The 15,679-nt window shown below is 35.8% G+C and overlaps 1 protein-coding gene across 1 annotated transcript in view; it reads left to right on the forward strand.

The window, feature by feature from the left end:
* LOC107689141 (glutamate receptor 3-like) overlaps positions 1–15,679 on the forward strand; it is a 140,766-nt gene that overhangs the window by 55,331 nt on the left and 69,756 nt on the right. The window contains exon 4 of the mRNA XM_016487054.1: positions 11,973–12,160. Coding sequence (XP_016342540.1) covers positions 11,973–12,160 — 188 coding nt within the window. The remainder of the gene's footprint in view (positions 1–11,972; positions 12,161–15,679) is intronic.

Below are 15,679 nucleotides of genomic sequence, written 5' to 3' on the forward strand. Positions count from 1 at the left end.
CCCCCTACAATCCCTGCCGGTACGAGACTTGAACCCACAACCTTCGGTTACGAGTCCGACTCTCTAACCAAAAACAGGCGAGATAGAACGATAACGACATCGTATGGCTAACATTATATTTAATAATTAAAAAATATTTTTATTTCAGTTTAATTACATTTTTATTTTTATTTTTATTTATTTCCTGTTATTTATACATTTTTGTGCTTTAATTTATTTCAGTTGATTTCATTTTTAAGTTTTTCATATATGTCAGTTTTTCATATATATATGTATATATATATATATATATATACACATATATATATATATATACTGTATATATATTGAACACAAAATTATAAACGCAACACTTTTGTTTTTACTCAAAGATCTAAGACTTTTTCTATGTACACAAAAGGCCTATTTCTCTCAAATATTGTTCACAAATCTGTCTAAATCTGTGTTAGTGAGCACTTCTCGACAGATTTGTGAACAATATTTGAGAGAAATAGGCCTTTTGTGTACATAGAAAAAGTCTTAGATCTTTGAGTTCAGCTCATGAAAAATGGGGGCAAAAACAAAAGTGTTGTGTTTACATTTTTGTTCAGTGTATATATATATATATATATATATATATATATAGTTTTAGCTTCATTCCAATTAACAATGATGTTTTTGATCGTTTTAGTTGATAATAACATCCCTGGTTAGCTGATATCTATGCATTTCAATTCCACATTCTCCATTTTTTAGAAGTGCTTTTTTGCACACTTCCTGATTACTCATTCACACACCTCTGATGTAGCGCACATTCCCATGAGCTCTATTTAACGCCAGATGCCGTTGTAGTAAATGATTGTCAGCAATTGTAACAGTAACATTGTTCATTTGCATTTGTACTGACAGTTTCTGATGCTTCTGAATGAATTATTCAAGCAGAATTATTCTGCTAAGTTTAGTGACCTGCTGTGGAGATAGGTCAGACATCCCCCACATGAACTACATATAAAAATACATATTTTATGGCCTCCATTAATGTAAGTTATGTTGCCGTGGTACCCTTGAGTCACTTCATGCACTTCATAGTGTGGCCAGTGTCGGACAAAATCAATGGAAAGGCACAATGCGGAGTGATGAACGTGCCTGTGAATGCTATGAATGGAAGGAAGCCTTTGAATGGGTTTAATGTTGAGACACAGAGACCTTCCCTGCAGCTCATTAAAGAATCTCAGAAGGATGCTCTAAATGAAAGGCTATTGGCTCTGCATTAAACTCCCATAATTCACAATAATGAGCCTGTTTAGCGGCTTTCAGTTTAACACAGGGGATGAATGCCGCCTGGCACAGTTGGCAGAGATGGGCGGTGCAGGGGCCAAGGCACCTGTGAATGGGATGATTAGATGACCACACTTAGTTAGATCATTCATCAGTGAATCATGTTCAAATCAAGATAGATAGATAGATAGATAGACAGACAGACAGACAGACAGACAGACAGACAGAGACATGACAATACTGATGTAGGCAATAATTTTTGCTGGATTCTGTACAAACAAAAGTGTGTGAAATAGGCATTGAAACCTTATTAAACAACAACAACAAAAGGAATGGGTAACATGGTTGCAAATTTAGTTTGTATAAAGCTGTCAATTAGTGGTTTATTAGTCTGAGACCAAATGTTGGTTTGTAGTTACTGATAATTTTATCATAAAGTTATCAAAATGGTAACAGGGTTGAACACATTTAAACAAATGAAAATAATGGACAGTTTTGATGTAGACAATAATATATGCTGGATTCTGTCCAAATAAAAGGGTACAAAAGAGAACTTGAAACCTCTTGGACTTGAAAATTAATGATTATTTTCAACCCTGTTAATGTAATTCCTGAATACAGTTTACAAAGGTCAAACATTGATTTGTGTGTTTGTTTTATAATAAGAAAAATTGAATAGAGATAATATTTAAATTAATACAATTAAATAAAGACATATATAAATAACGGAATGGGTAACAGGGTTGCAGATCTAGTTTGTATAAAGTTGTCACTTGATAGTTTGTACTACTAGTTTGTAGTACTAGTCTACAACTAGTTTGGTGCCAAATGACTGTCTGTAGTTATTAACAGGATAACAGGGTTGAACAGTGAATAACAGATTTGAAAATAAAAACAATGTACCATTTTGATGTAGACAGTAGCTTACCTTATTTAGACCTTATATAAATAAATAAATAAATAAATAAATAAATATTATTTGCAACCCTGTTACATTCATGTCTAAATACAGTACACATTTACATCATTTGTATGATTATGATATTTTCTAGCAAGAAACACTAAATAAACATAACATTTTAAAAAGACAAAATTAATTAATTAATTAATTAATTAATTAATTAATTAATACATACATACATAAATGGGTTGCAAATGAAGTTATCTATATTTAGTATATTTGGTAGTTTGGGACCAAATTATGTTTTTAGTTCATGTATAATTGTATCACAAAGTTGGAAATTAATTAATTAATTAATTAATTAATTAATACATACATACATAAATGGGTTGCAAATGAAGTTATCTATATTTAGTATATTTGGTAGTTTGGGACCAAATTATGTTTTTAGTTCATGTATAATTGTATCACAAAGTTGGAAATGGTAACAGGGTTGAACAGTGACAGGTATAGCACAGAGGGTTCTTTGTCTTACCAAATGGATGTGTTTAAAGACCAAGACTATTATTGATTTTCAAGTCCACTGATGTGACAGTTCAAAAATGATCAGCTGTCCAGTAAATCTTTCACACAAGCATCTCCTGTGCCACTGCATCAGAGGCTAAATTATGCATGAGGTGGAATTAATCAGCTGTGACACAATGACAGCTCAGGACACTTGGGACAAGACCCTTAGGACATAAAGAAGCTTATTTTTAAAAAGGACTGTACAAAAACAGACCCTTTATTTTGCTCTGTGGCACCACAGTGGTCCTGATAAACTCAATGCAGTAATGTGTTATATCGCCTCAGAGGACAAATAGCTAATTTTCTACTTTCCAGGTAGAAAAGCAGCTCAGAGCTATTCCAAGGTGAGCGCATGTGTCTTTTGTCAGAAGCATGTTTAGAGACATATAGTGGTAACTATACAAAAAGAGGCAGATTGCTTTGTAATGTCCGCTGCTAACTGAACCTGGAATAAGGCCGTTCACTCACCTACCCACCAACAGCTCCGGCAACCATGAAATTACTGCTGGAAGCACTTTTTTTTTTCATTAGAAATGTTATACAAGACAAAATGACCTGCTCTTTGCTTTAAACAGCCAGCTAGCACAGCTGATTACTGTGATGTTGCTGCATATATCAAGCAAACATGTAATGTGTGTGAGCAAACATGCAACACGCAGAGAACATTATAAAGACATTAAATTATGAGGAGCTTAAAATGACATCAGTATGAGGAGACATGTATCAATCTGCATAATTAACATGAACATAACGGATTAATGAGACTGAACAAACACATGGGTTGAATTAGTGTTGACATTTGCCCACAACACACACTGGGCAAACAATATTAGATTAGATTTTATTTTGAATTTTAAATCCCAAAACCCTCACAAAGGTTATATTTATTTGCATATGTAATTATTGCACAATTCATTTGCAGCATAGGGGGTTTAGTTAAATAAGCAAATATGTTAATTAATAAATTTATTGTGGCTCCTTTGTAACTATGGAAACTTTCATAATTCTTTGTTTATTTAATTAAATAATTAATAAAAATGTAAGTAAACCCTATACATGTACTTTTGTTTGAACGCAAATATGAAACTTTGTACACTTACAGTATGCATGCAACATAAAACAGAAAAAGTAATAAGAAAAAAATTAAATCAATCAATCAGTCAATCAATAAATACGTGCTGAGGCTAGTGATATAAATCAGATAAAGAGTACAATCAGGTATAAAGTTATGAAATAAATACTTTGTTTATTTGTTTTTAGGGAATTAGATGAAAGTTGATGACATCATAAGGCTCTGATTGGGTAATAATAGCTCCAGGATTTTCAGATATCAGCGGTCCCAAAAAAGTCACACTTAACAAGTATGAATGTCATGGCATTAGACCACAAAATATCAAAGCAAGGGACATTTACTTCAAAGCAAACAGACGTCTGTAGTTAATGTGATGAACTTCCCTTGTGGTTATTTTGCTGAGACACCTGTTTGTCTTCATACATGCTGTATATGTCTACACTAGAAGACGTGCGCTGATCTCTGTTTGAAGTGAAGCTAGATCAGCTAAGCCTTGGATAAATGGAAATAAGACCATCATTTGTAAGTTATTCCTCCTTAATGGGTTTTTCTTACTGAACTGCGATGGTAATGATAACCCAGCATGATATTAACATTTTGTTGAGCTCAGGCTAGTTTTGTGTGTTTTGTCATGTTTGTTCCTTCCTAATGGAATATTTCACCATTACCCTTTTGAAACATTACACTCCAGGAATCATGTAAATCAAAAATTAAAAGTATTATCTTGCTCCAGTTGCTGCGAGGGAGCATGAAACTCCCTCATCCGTTGTATTTGTAAACCTTTGATTTAATGTTTTTGGATGGAGCGAAAGATACACTAAGGTAGATTAGATATTGAAACTGACTTGATATTTTTCTTGCCCAGAATAAAAGTGTGCTCACATCATTTTATGAGTCATATGGCTGATGTAACAGATAATTGAATAGCATCCATCCTCAAGTGTGGGCTATGTGTTTTTTGCGGAGGTGTTTACTGTCCTATGCATGTATGCATGTGTGTGTGTGTGTGTGTGTGTGTACCCGCTAGCTCCAGCAGTCTGTAGGCTGTGCAAATGAAAAACAGTGCTGAGAGCCCCTACACCCCGCTGCATGCATGCTCTTTTATAGATATGCTCGACATGCTGCTTTGCATTTTGATTTTCGCATCGGCTGTCTGGCCGATTAGAACTGTACTTGGCTCGAGATGGTTTTAATTAGAATAAACACACCACATCAAAGACTCTCTCCCTCCTCAACGGCTTCTGCAAAACACACTTAGGATACTTCAAATCTATCTTCTTTATTACACAATACAACAAGCGCGTGCACCGAGAGGTGGGGAATTTGGTCGAACCGTTCGTGCCGGTAGCTGTGCATTATTAAAGATGTGCTCGTCCGCTCTTAGCGTGAGGTGAGCAGAAGCAAACACTCATCAAACGATACGATGGTATTTATTTTGGCTGTGGCAGAGGACTATGAAGATTAAGTATCCAAGAAGATGTCGCTCATTAATGTACGCTCATTCCCAGCTACAACCCAGGGAGCGACTGTGGCTTGGGAGAAAGCAATATCTGCCTAATGAAACATGAAGTATGAGTAAACTAACTGAAAGTCAATGACATTGTCTTTTCCTGTTCCTCTGGTGTTTGCGTAGACTGTTGAACAGAAACGAAACTCGCTTTGATGTGTCCAAACGATCTCTCTCACGAGTCCGGTGAGATTTCTGGGGTTAATTCAGGAACTTTCCATTTTGTTGCAATATAAAGTCCAGCGCTCATCTGCAGTGCTCTTATCATGATGGATTCTGGGTTCTGTTTATTTCAGAGGTGATTCAGCTGCAGGCAATGGTAGATATTAACATATATAAATTCACAGATGCTTTTCTCCAGAGCAACATACAAATTAGGAAAAACACAACCAATTAATGTTGAATTATTCCTGATAGCTGTAATTTCTGCACCACTAATGATGCCAAACAGAATCACATAAACATGTTTTCTGATGTAAATGTTTTGATTGTACAAAACTTGTATCCATCATGTAATGAGGTTGCTGGAATGTTCTGGGCTGCTAAATAATTCTTATTTCTCAAATAAGCACAACATATATCAAGTGATATTTAGGTCCCTGTTTCAGTGTAAAGCACCTTTACACCAAAGATAATAATCATAAACTATAAAATTTTGACAGGGAAGTCCACACCATAACTATAACAATAACAACACAAGGATGGTATTCTTTCTTTCTTTCTTTCTTTCTTTCTTTCTTGCTTTCTTGCTTTCTTTCTTGCTTTCTTGCTTTCTTGCTTTCTTTTCTTTCTTTTTAGCTTATGGACAATAAAAATATTGGCAGGCAATCAGAATCCACCCGACTTTAAAGAGTAAGAGCATTTAAAGCAGTAGTTGACAAAAACTGCAGTCCACACTTATAATAGACAGAACTTTGTTGTGGATGCAACCATAGTTATCTTTATACACTGACAAAAATTAATTAATTAATTAATTAATTAAATATATATATATATTTTATGTTTCTTTTTTACTGTGGGGAGTGCATTAACCATGATTTTTGACTGGACCAATATAAAACATGCTCTTTAATTTTTAAATGTACATTATGTATGTGAATGGGCCTTAAGTCTAAGGGACATTTGTTGTATTCAAATTTTTTAAAATCTATACTAAGCAAGTTTGACCAAACAGGAAATGACATCATTAAAACTAGCACTTTCAGCACCATGGCGGATGAGTTCAGTCATGTCTTTAGCCTGGAGCCGTGAACAATTTCATCTTCATCATGCATTCAGAGCGGGCAGTGAGATCTCTCAGTTGTCTCGGAGCTCTAACCCCGTCACAGAGCGGATGCTAAGCAACCCCGCTCAAACGGCACTCCGGAGGTGGCACAGCCGTCACGGCTCGCATCACAAACGCGGCCCATACTGGCCGTGACGTTTCAATTAGCCACCGCGAGGAGCACAAGAGCAGAGAGGAGATTAGAAACAACTAAATTCAATTACAGCTAAGCCTCCATGGGTAATGCTTCAAACTTCATCTTGTTAAGATCTAGTTAAGAGTACAGCAGAAAGGACGCTTACTTACTGCTGGATTCCTTGCACTTCGGATTCCTATAGTGAGACAACATTACACAGCCAGAGATTCCAGTCAATAAGCATAGAAACATCAAAACCAACACACGAGCTCCGTTTGAATCCTCTTCTCCAGAGGAAAATGCACAGCTCACGAGACACAATGGAGCTCTCAGCTGTGGTTTAAGTCGCAACTTTGTTTCAGATGTGTCTCCTGAGGAGAAATAAAAAATGAGACAATTAACCCTTCGCTAAGCTCTTCTCGCTCTTCTCGTTACAGTTGCTCGTTCAGACAAGCTTTATTCATGACTTACAGTCAAATGTGCTTATAAAATAATAAATTAAAAAAATGAATTTAGATTATTTTTACATGGACTGAACTGAATTGTGACATTGCAAAGTGCTTTTAAAGTGCTTTTAATTGTTAAATTGCCTGGTAACATGATGGCTACATTTGACTGTGGAAACTCTGTAGTTACTAGCAACACTACACTCTAAAAAAATGGTGCTAAATAGCACTTAAAGTGGTTCATTGGCTTGTTATCATAGGGGAACCACTTTAAGTGCTATATGGCACCTGTCTTTAAAGGTGTTATACAGCAGCACCTTTGTCAAATGGTGCTATGTAGAACAACAAGAGGAACCCCATTCTCCTCTTTAGATTTTAGATATGTTACTCCACTTTCATATGTTTGCTATGAATGAGAATTTACTACAATGGCAAAATATATTTTAATAAATGCTGAAGAACCACTGAATAACCTTTTTGTTTTTTGTTTTTGGTCACACTTTATTTTAAGGTCCAATTTTCGCTATTAACAAACCATTAATTACGACTTTTGCTTCAATAAACTCCTAATTTACTGCATATTAATAGTTAGTAAGGTAGCTGTTAAGTACACATATTGGGTAGGATTAGAGATCTGTCTGTCTGTCTGTGATTCACTGTTCAACCCTGTTACTATTTTTCCTAAACTCATAATAAGATTATCAACCAAGATTGTCAAACCATTATTTGGCCATTATTAGGCTTGTAAGCCCCTAAGTGACAGCTTAATACAAACTGCAACCTTTTATGCAAATTTCAACCCTGTTACCCATGTAATTGTATTATTTTAAATGTGTATTCATTGTTTATTGCTATCTATTTATTTTTGGGAGGATTCTGTAAAGATCTTTTTAAATATATTTGGTAACACTTTACTTGAAGGGGTGTGCATAAGACTGACATGACACCTTCATAATCATGACATGACACATGTCATGAATATGAAGGAGGTTTTGTGCATGTTTATGACAACTGTCATTAAGTGTCATTCGCTCAGTTATGTCATTTTTAAGTAGATTTTTTTTTTTTTTTTAATAAATGGATACTTTTATTCATCAAGAACATTAAACTGATCAAAAGCCATTTAAAATGTTTTGTACTCATATCAAGTTTTCTATTCCAAATAAATGCTGTCCTTCAACTCAGTTAGTTTATCAAAGAATCCTAAGTCCACACGTCCACACTTTATTAAGCAACACAATCATTTTCAACCAAAAATAAAAATAATCAGAAATGTTTCTTGAGCAGCAAGTCGGCATATTAGAAAGATTTCTAAAGATCATGTGACACTAAAGACTGGAGTAATAATGCTCCAAAATAATAAAAATATATATTTTTTAATAAATATAATAATACAATATAATAACAATTAAAATTATATCATATAATATTTCATAAATAATATTTGATTTGTACTAAATATTTAATAGAGTCAGTGTGGTGTAACCTATTTTGTTGGCATGTGACAAACCAAAAAAGATCATAATTTGCTATTTTTATTTTTTTACACAAACATCCTCATCGCGTCACTGACACATGACACTGAGACTGATGTTCTCCACTGAATCCCTTCACCTCTGGTTAGCCTCTGTCCAGCTGTGCAGATTCTGTCAAAGCCCTGACACAGACTGTAGGTGTAAAAGCTGTTCATAGCATCTTTTTTTAATGCCGAATCAACACAGAGTCACATTCCCATGTTCATTCTGTAGCTCAAAATGCTTCACCACTTCATCAGCTGTGATCTGATGATGTGATCTCGTCATATTCAGGGACCTCATCTAACAAAAGCCAGATGAAGATAATAAATCACATTCCATTAGTGCTGGAATCATGAGATCAACTGAGAGACTAAGGATATAATCATGTTTGTAGGTATAGTGAGAAGCATCGATAGCCTCCTTAACTTCTCTCTGACACGCTCTATGCTCTCTGTCGAAAATCTTCATTTGACTGTCCTTGAGCGTGTGCTCCTTGTCCTTTAAATGCAGATGCACTGCTGTGTTTTGTCCGGAGGGCTCTGCCCCTCTGTGTTGTGACATGCGCTCACACTGTGGTGGTTTGCTTTGCTGATGTACAGCTTTGGATGTTCCTCATCGCAGAACTGCATGGATGATGGTACTCTGTGTTTGTCCTCTGTTTAGCCCATTTGAAGTCTATGTTGTGTTTGTTGAAGGTCCTGTATAGTTTCTCAAATCATTAAGTAATCTAGGAAATTACTATGTTGTTTTGTTGATTTTGCTTTTCGGCATCTTATTTTGAACTGTTTGGTGGTTTTGACGAAGTTGAAAATGTTTCTGTGAATCAAATCCAGTTGACCAGAATGAATCTAGAACAGGGGATCAAAATTGACAATTCAAGATGTAAACGTATTTTTTTTAGGTATGTCAGAGTTAACATGTTAGTTACATTATAGTTATTGTAAAATATTGCATACATACGTTTAGCACGAAATTGTTTAAAACATTTACACTGTTTTATGTCTAAAGACTGTACAGAAATCAATAAATCAATCGCAATTATTTTCCTATTGATGCCATAGTTTAGAAATCACTGCAATAATCACAACTGAAACAGTAAGAAATATATAGGGCTGTCAAACGATTAATCGCGATTAATCGCATCCAAAATAAAAGTTTTTGTTTACATAATATATGTGTGTGTACTGTGTATATTTATTATGTATATCGATTTCAGTAATAATATTACAGTTACCATCCATAAAACAGCTTGTTGCTTAGTTACTTTTGATGCCTCAACCCCTACTTGAAGTCCAACACTCCAATAATTCCTATATTTACTTTCATATGTTGCGCAGACACATGTATGGAATATGGAAAAGTTTACATTCAGCGGATGGAAATGTTGCCAATAAATAAATTACAGTAAATGATATCTATACATTTTTAAAATGAAAACGCTAACATATATATTTGGGCATTATGTTATGGTCCATGGCTTGAAATCCCTGTACTAGAACATTCTGGATAGCAGAATCTTCACAGACATACTCATGGCTTTTAGACCGAATGAAAAAATCAGGATGATACACAGCCGTAAGACCATTTTAGTTTATATTAAAGCCTCTTCCATAGACATACATCATGTTGACTGTAAATGAATTAAACTGAACTGAGTACTCCCTACTGTAGCGTACAGGTAAAAAATAAAAATGCCGAGAACCCATTTCTCAAGTTCATTCTCCCATCAGAGCGCTAGGGAGTGAATGTAAATGTCGTGCATCACAAGCCATAATTCTTAATTTTTAAGTCAATATCAAGTCACAGAAAAAGCAGCGCTTCCCGGAGATTGCTCTGAGCAAACACACATACAGCGCCTCATATATTATGAACTGGACACATTGTGCGGATGAGGATGTCAGACGTGCTGAGCATCACATCCATTCATTCGGAGCCGTCCTGTGACGCCTGACACGTCCCTGTTGTAGACGGGTCGTATAGTGCAGATTTTATTTTTTTCTGAAAAGACATTTAATGGGGTGGGGAGCGGTGCGATGGCAGCTGCATGCTGGGAGAGCAGACACAGGGCTTTTCACGCCACCTGGGCCGGGCAGAGAGACTGAGCCGTGCAAAACCTGAATAGAGGAAGTGCAAAGAGAAGTTCAAGCATTCTGCAGTAGAGGAGTTGCCAAAAAATGTTGACTTTGTTGCATTCGTGTCTGTGTTCACCTCCTGCGATAAGGGCTTTCGAGAGGCAGCGGCACGTGATCTCGGCCCTGAATGAATGCATTTGCATAATCCGCAGTGAATTACTCTGACTATCACCTTTAAAAATCTGCATTTTTTAAATGCATGTTTATATCTGGAAAAAACACTGTCAGAAAAGTGGGTCTTTTCAACAACCGTGACACAAAAAAAAGTATTTTGAAAGTTAATTACAGCACACAAATGCATTTAAATTTGTCTTTCGTATAATGATGTTTAAGGTACATTTAATTAATATTGTTGCCGCTCATTAATATTTTCTATGTTTTCTGGTCCTTATACAGGAACTAAGTTAATCCTTTTAGTAAACCACATGCAAACCAATTCAGTCTATCAACTCACTGTTCATTATGGAGGAAATGTGAATATGGTTTATTTAAAAAAAAAATCCAGGTTAGCTATTTTACATGATCTTTGATATCTGAATGATGTTCTTAAATTGTAATAATTATGCATATTAAAAATACCAACAACATTTAAGGGCATTTGTTATTTAAGGACACATTTTAAAAGATTTTTTTTAGTAAACAAACTTCTTCTAATCAGTAATTTCCTCTAAACATATGATTTTTATAATGCAGTTGTTACTGTAATGAGCTATTTCTACCTAATGTAACTTATAAAGATGTGTTTTGTTTGTATAAATTAATGTATTATGTTTACTTCAGCATTATTTATTTAATTTAGGACCTTTTTTAAACCAAATAATTTAGATGTTACTCTTTTTAGTTTCCATGTCATAGCTGTATGCATATTTTAACATGGCTTGAATGATGTATCGACCAATCAGCATCCGGTATGATGCTATCTGTTTTACATTCAACTCAAGTTGCATTGCAGATGTTTTTTACTTTGCGCAGTTGTTTTTAAACTGCTGTTGGACAAGCTAGAGATCTAATCCAAAATGACAAAGTCACATTAATACTCTTTGTGTATATACATAAGACTTCATTTGTGGAAAATTGAACACGCACGCTGAATATATTTTATGTGACAGTATGTCAACACCCATGAAGCTCTGGAGTGTGAGCTAACGCAAAAAATGATTGTTTTCCTGCCAGGATTTTCCATTCTTCAAGCCATTATGGAGGCTGCGGTGGCAAACAACTGGCAAGTTACAGCGCGGTCGGTGGGCAGCATCACGGACCCCCAGGAGTTCCGGCGCATCATTGAGGAAATGGACAGGAGACAGGAGAAGCGCTTCCTCATCGACTGTGAAGTGGACAGAATCAATGTCATCTTGGAGCAGGTAAAGTCTGCATCTCCCCCCTGCCTGTTTCTTCGCTTTTCTGGCAGTCTGGCTGGTTTGACGTCTTTTCCCTACCCATAATGCCCTGCATCTGTAGACTCGTTCGTTTAGCAAGAATCCAGTCCCTGATTTATTAATATTCCTGAAGTCCATCAGTCTACCGTGTCGTTTCCACATGGATGACCTGACAGAGCTGTAGATGGGTTCTCTGAGCGTACAATTAAACTGAATGGGTGAGCAGATATTTGAGCACAACTGTCCTCTTCTCTTTGGTCTCTAATAGATCGGCGTGGCTCTTTGATGTCTGTCTGTGAAAGGTAATCAGCCCCTGAATTGGAATGTCCTCGTTAGTGCTACTTTAAATGTATTAGCTCCAGTAGCTCAATACCTCCTCATTGAATCTTTTGTTTCGCTTGCTTTTATGAATCTGTTCTGCATCAAATTTTGATCCATAATATATATTTAGCATTCATTTACAATGGACAGTATAATTCAGTTTTCTTTACTCTGGCAAATGATGTTGTCATTGCTGTATTCTTTGAAAAAGACTGCTACAAATCAATAGAGCGCAACAGTAACTACCTGATTTATTTTTTTTTTTTCTGCAGCCTGCGTTCTTTAAAGTATTTTCCCCATTCAGTTTCTCCATAGTGATTTCAGAAAATCTTTCAATAGAGTTCTAATCCTCAAACCACAACAGCCAGCTTTGAGATTAATCATAACTTTACAGCATATGCTTCAAAGAAAGACTGAGTACATGTTTTATACATATAAATCTGTTGAGCATTTATAATTGATGTTAGTATAAACGTTTATTGCAAAATATTCTTTTAAAAGTAATAAAAATATGAGAAGATATTTTGAAAAATGTGAGTAATCAAACTGTTGCTAGTCCCTATTGACTTCCATAGTAATATATATATATATATATATATATATATATATATAAACTATGGAGGCCGATGAGGACTAGCAAATGTTTGGTTACAACCATTCATCAAAATATAATCTTTGTGTTCAGCAGAAGAAACTCATACAAGTTTGGAACAACTTGAAAGTGAGTAGATGATAAGATGGGATGTTGTTTTGTTTTGTTCTGTTTTGTTTTTACTGAATTAAAATCTCATTGTTCCTCATTCATAAAACACAAGCACACTTTAATTTAAGGACCAGTTCTCACTATTAACTAGTTGTTTATTAGTATGCATATTACTAGCATATCGGCTGTTTACTAGTGCTTATAAAGCACATATTAATGTCTTACTCTGCATGACCATATTTTAGATCCCTTAACACTATCCCATACCAAATCTTAACAACTACCTAACTATGTATTAATAAGCAGCAAATTAGGAGTTTATTCAGGCAAAAGTAGTAGTCAATAGTTAGTTACTAGTAAGAACTGGTCCACAAACTAAAGTGTGACCAAACATTCTTACATAAATTGCCATGTCGATTAAAACATGAAAATATCTTGAGCTTATGTTCACTACAGACCTTATTTCAGGCATTTAACCCATTCAAAAACCTATCGATTTTAGGATGATGAAACTAGACGTGCTAAAATGCTCATTGCTAGATTTTGGCCTACAAAAATCCCTGCAGCCCTCTACAGTATAATCTGCATTTATTCACAATGTGTCCTCTAAAACTTAATCTATGTCTTTTCAATAAGTCAGTGAAATATTTGTACCATGTCTTTGCCTCTGGCTGTACCTTTCCTAAACGTTGCAGCGGTTTACGGGTGAAAACGAGCAGGCAGGAGAGGAATTAGGAAAATTACAGCGGGAATCTTATGTTATTGCCCCCAGGGACACATGTTTTTAATTCCCTTTTCCGACCTCAGCATGTATTGGCTAAACAGAATCTAATTGAACTAATCTCCCCGGCCCTGCTGACACTGATAGCCGAGATAAGTTTCTGGACCGCGGTACTTCAGAGACTTGCAGCGAGACAGGAGAACCGCGCTATAGACTTCTGCTCACCGTAATCCATCTGCATTTCGTGATCTCCAGCACAAACTGCGAATGGGAGCCGGCCTCCAGAGGGTTTCAACAGCTGAGTTAAGCTTCGCGAAGAGCAATGGTGACAGCTTTTACTGCCCTGCTATACTGAGTATGTCAACCCATCGCAATAATTTATAAGCAGTGCCCTTGCAGTGGGAGCGCGGAGCGGCTTGTGCCTTTTCAAGAGGAAAACTAGCTTGTGATCTGGGGTTTACACTCAAGATGTGTCATTTTACTCTGTGAGAGCATGACGGCCTGTCATAAGCAGAGTGCCATTTCATGTGTAATGCTACTGTATGTGTGAATATGGTAAATAGCGCTGCAAAATGGTACAAAATGCCAATATCTGCTTTATGAAGGATTTGATGCAATCGCCGCAGTGTCTCTGTGATGACTGAATATGAACGTGCACATTGTTTGATGAGTCTCAGAGTGTTTTTGTTGGGTCATTGGCTCCCCCTGGGCTTTCTGCACTGACATTAAAGTAAAGACATCAACCTGTAGGAATGGCAAGTAGCACAATGAATTAAACATGAAATTTAGAAGGGAAAAACAATGAAATTTAAGAAGAATCTTAGGAAGAATTTTATTGTCAAATGTACTGCAATATTATCTGATTTATTTACAACATTCAAAAATATTTTTTTCTATGTAGTTTTGGTCTGACTTGTAATAAATCACACATTAAAATGTACCAAAAAAAATCATCATCGTACATGACTCATTAAGAACTGGTTTTGTGCCAACCCTGTTTCACAAAGAAATGTTTCAGGGTTGAATGTTGCATGAAGGTCAGTGTATAAATGGCTAATAACAAACTTAAAAGGATAGTTCACGCAAAATAATTTTCTCACCCTCATGTCATGACAGAATTCATTTTTGAGAGAGCGATCCCTTTAGCCCAGCAAACAGAAGCAGGCTGAGAAAGTAAGACTCAAAATAAAACAATGCTCAAGTCATCTGAGGTAAATCCTAAAGACTGGGGCCTTAAAATCTCTTAAAAGCTCACAGGCTCTGGAGAGCGTTTAACGTGTCACTTTAACAATCTAATGGGATTAGGGAGGTAGAGTTGTACCGCAGGAGGCAAACAGAGTGAGACGGAATGAAACAGGATTCAGGAACAGGCAATAGTCAAACATAGTAAAGAGGGTAATCTGAAATCTTAATTAAAAATACATTAACAGTAATCCACACACTCGTGTTTCTAGTTTTGATAGTCAAATATGCTCAAGTTGCAGCTGCTGAATTTAGAGCCAGCCGTAATTCTTTCTTTAACCACAGAGACATGAATATGGGAAGAACAAACATAACACAGAACATCATGTACGTTGAGCTTAGACATGCCTGAAACAACTGACAACTGTATAAACATTAAGAAAGGAATGACCCTGTAGCACCTTGGCAGTTGCTGCAAAAGTAAAAACACACATGAAATCTAGTTCTGTCATGACAATTCTCGGAGGGATTGGCATGGTAATGTACATGACAATGTTAATGTATTTGGTCTTGGCGG

This window comes from Sinocyclocheilus anshuiensis, unplaced genomic scaffold (genome assembly GCF_001515605.1).
Source record: "Sinocyclocheilus anshuiensis isolate Anshui unplaced genomic scaffold, SAMN03320099.WGS_v1.1 scaffold846, whole genome shotgun sequence".
NCBI lineage: Eukaryota > Metazoa > Chordata > Actinopteri > Cypriniformes > Cyprinidae > Sinocyclocheilus > Sinocyclocheilus anshuiensis.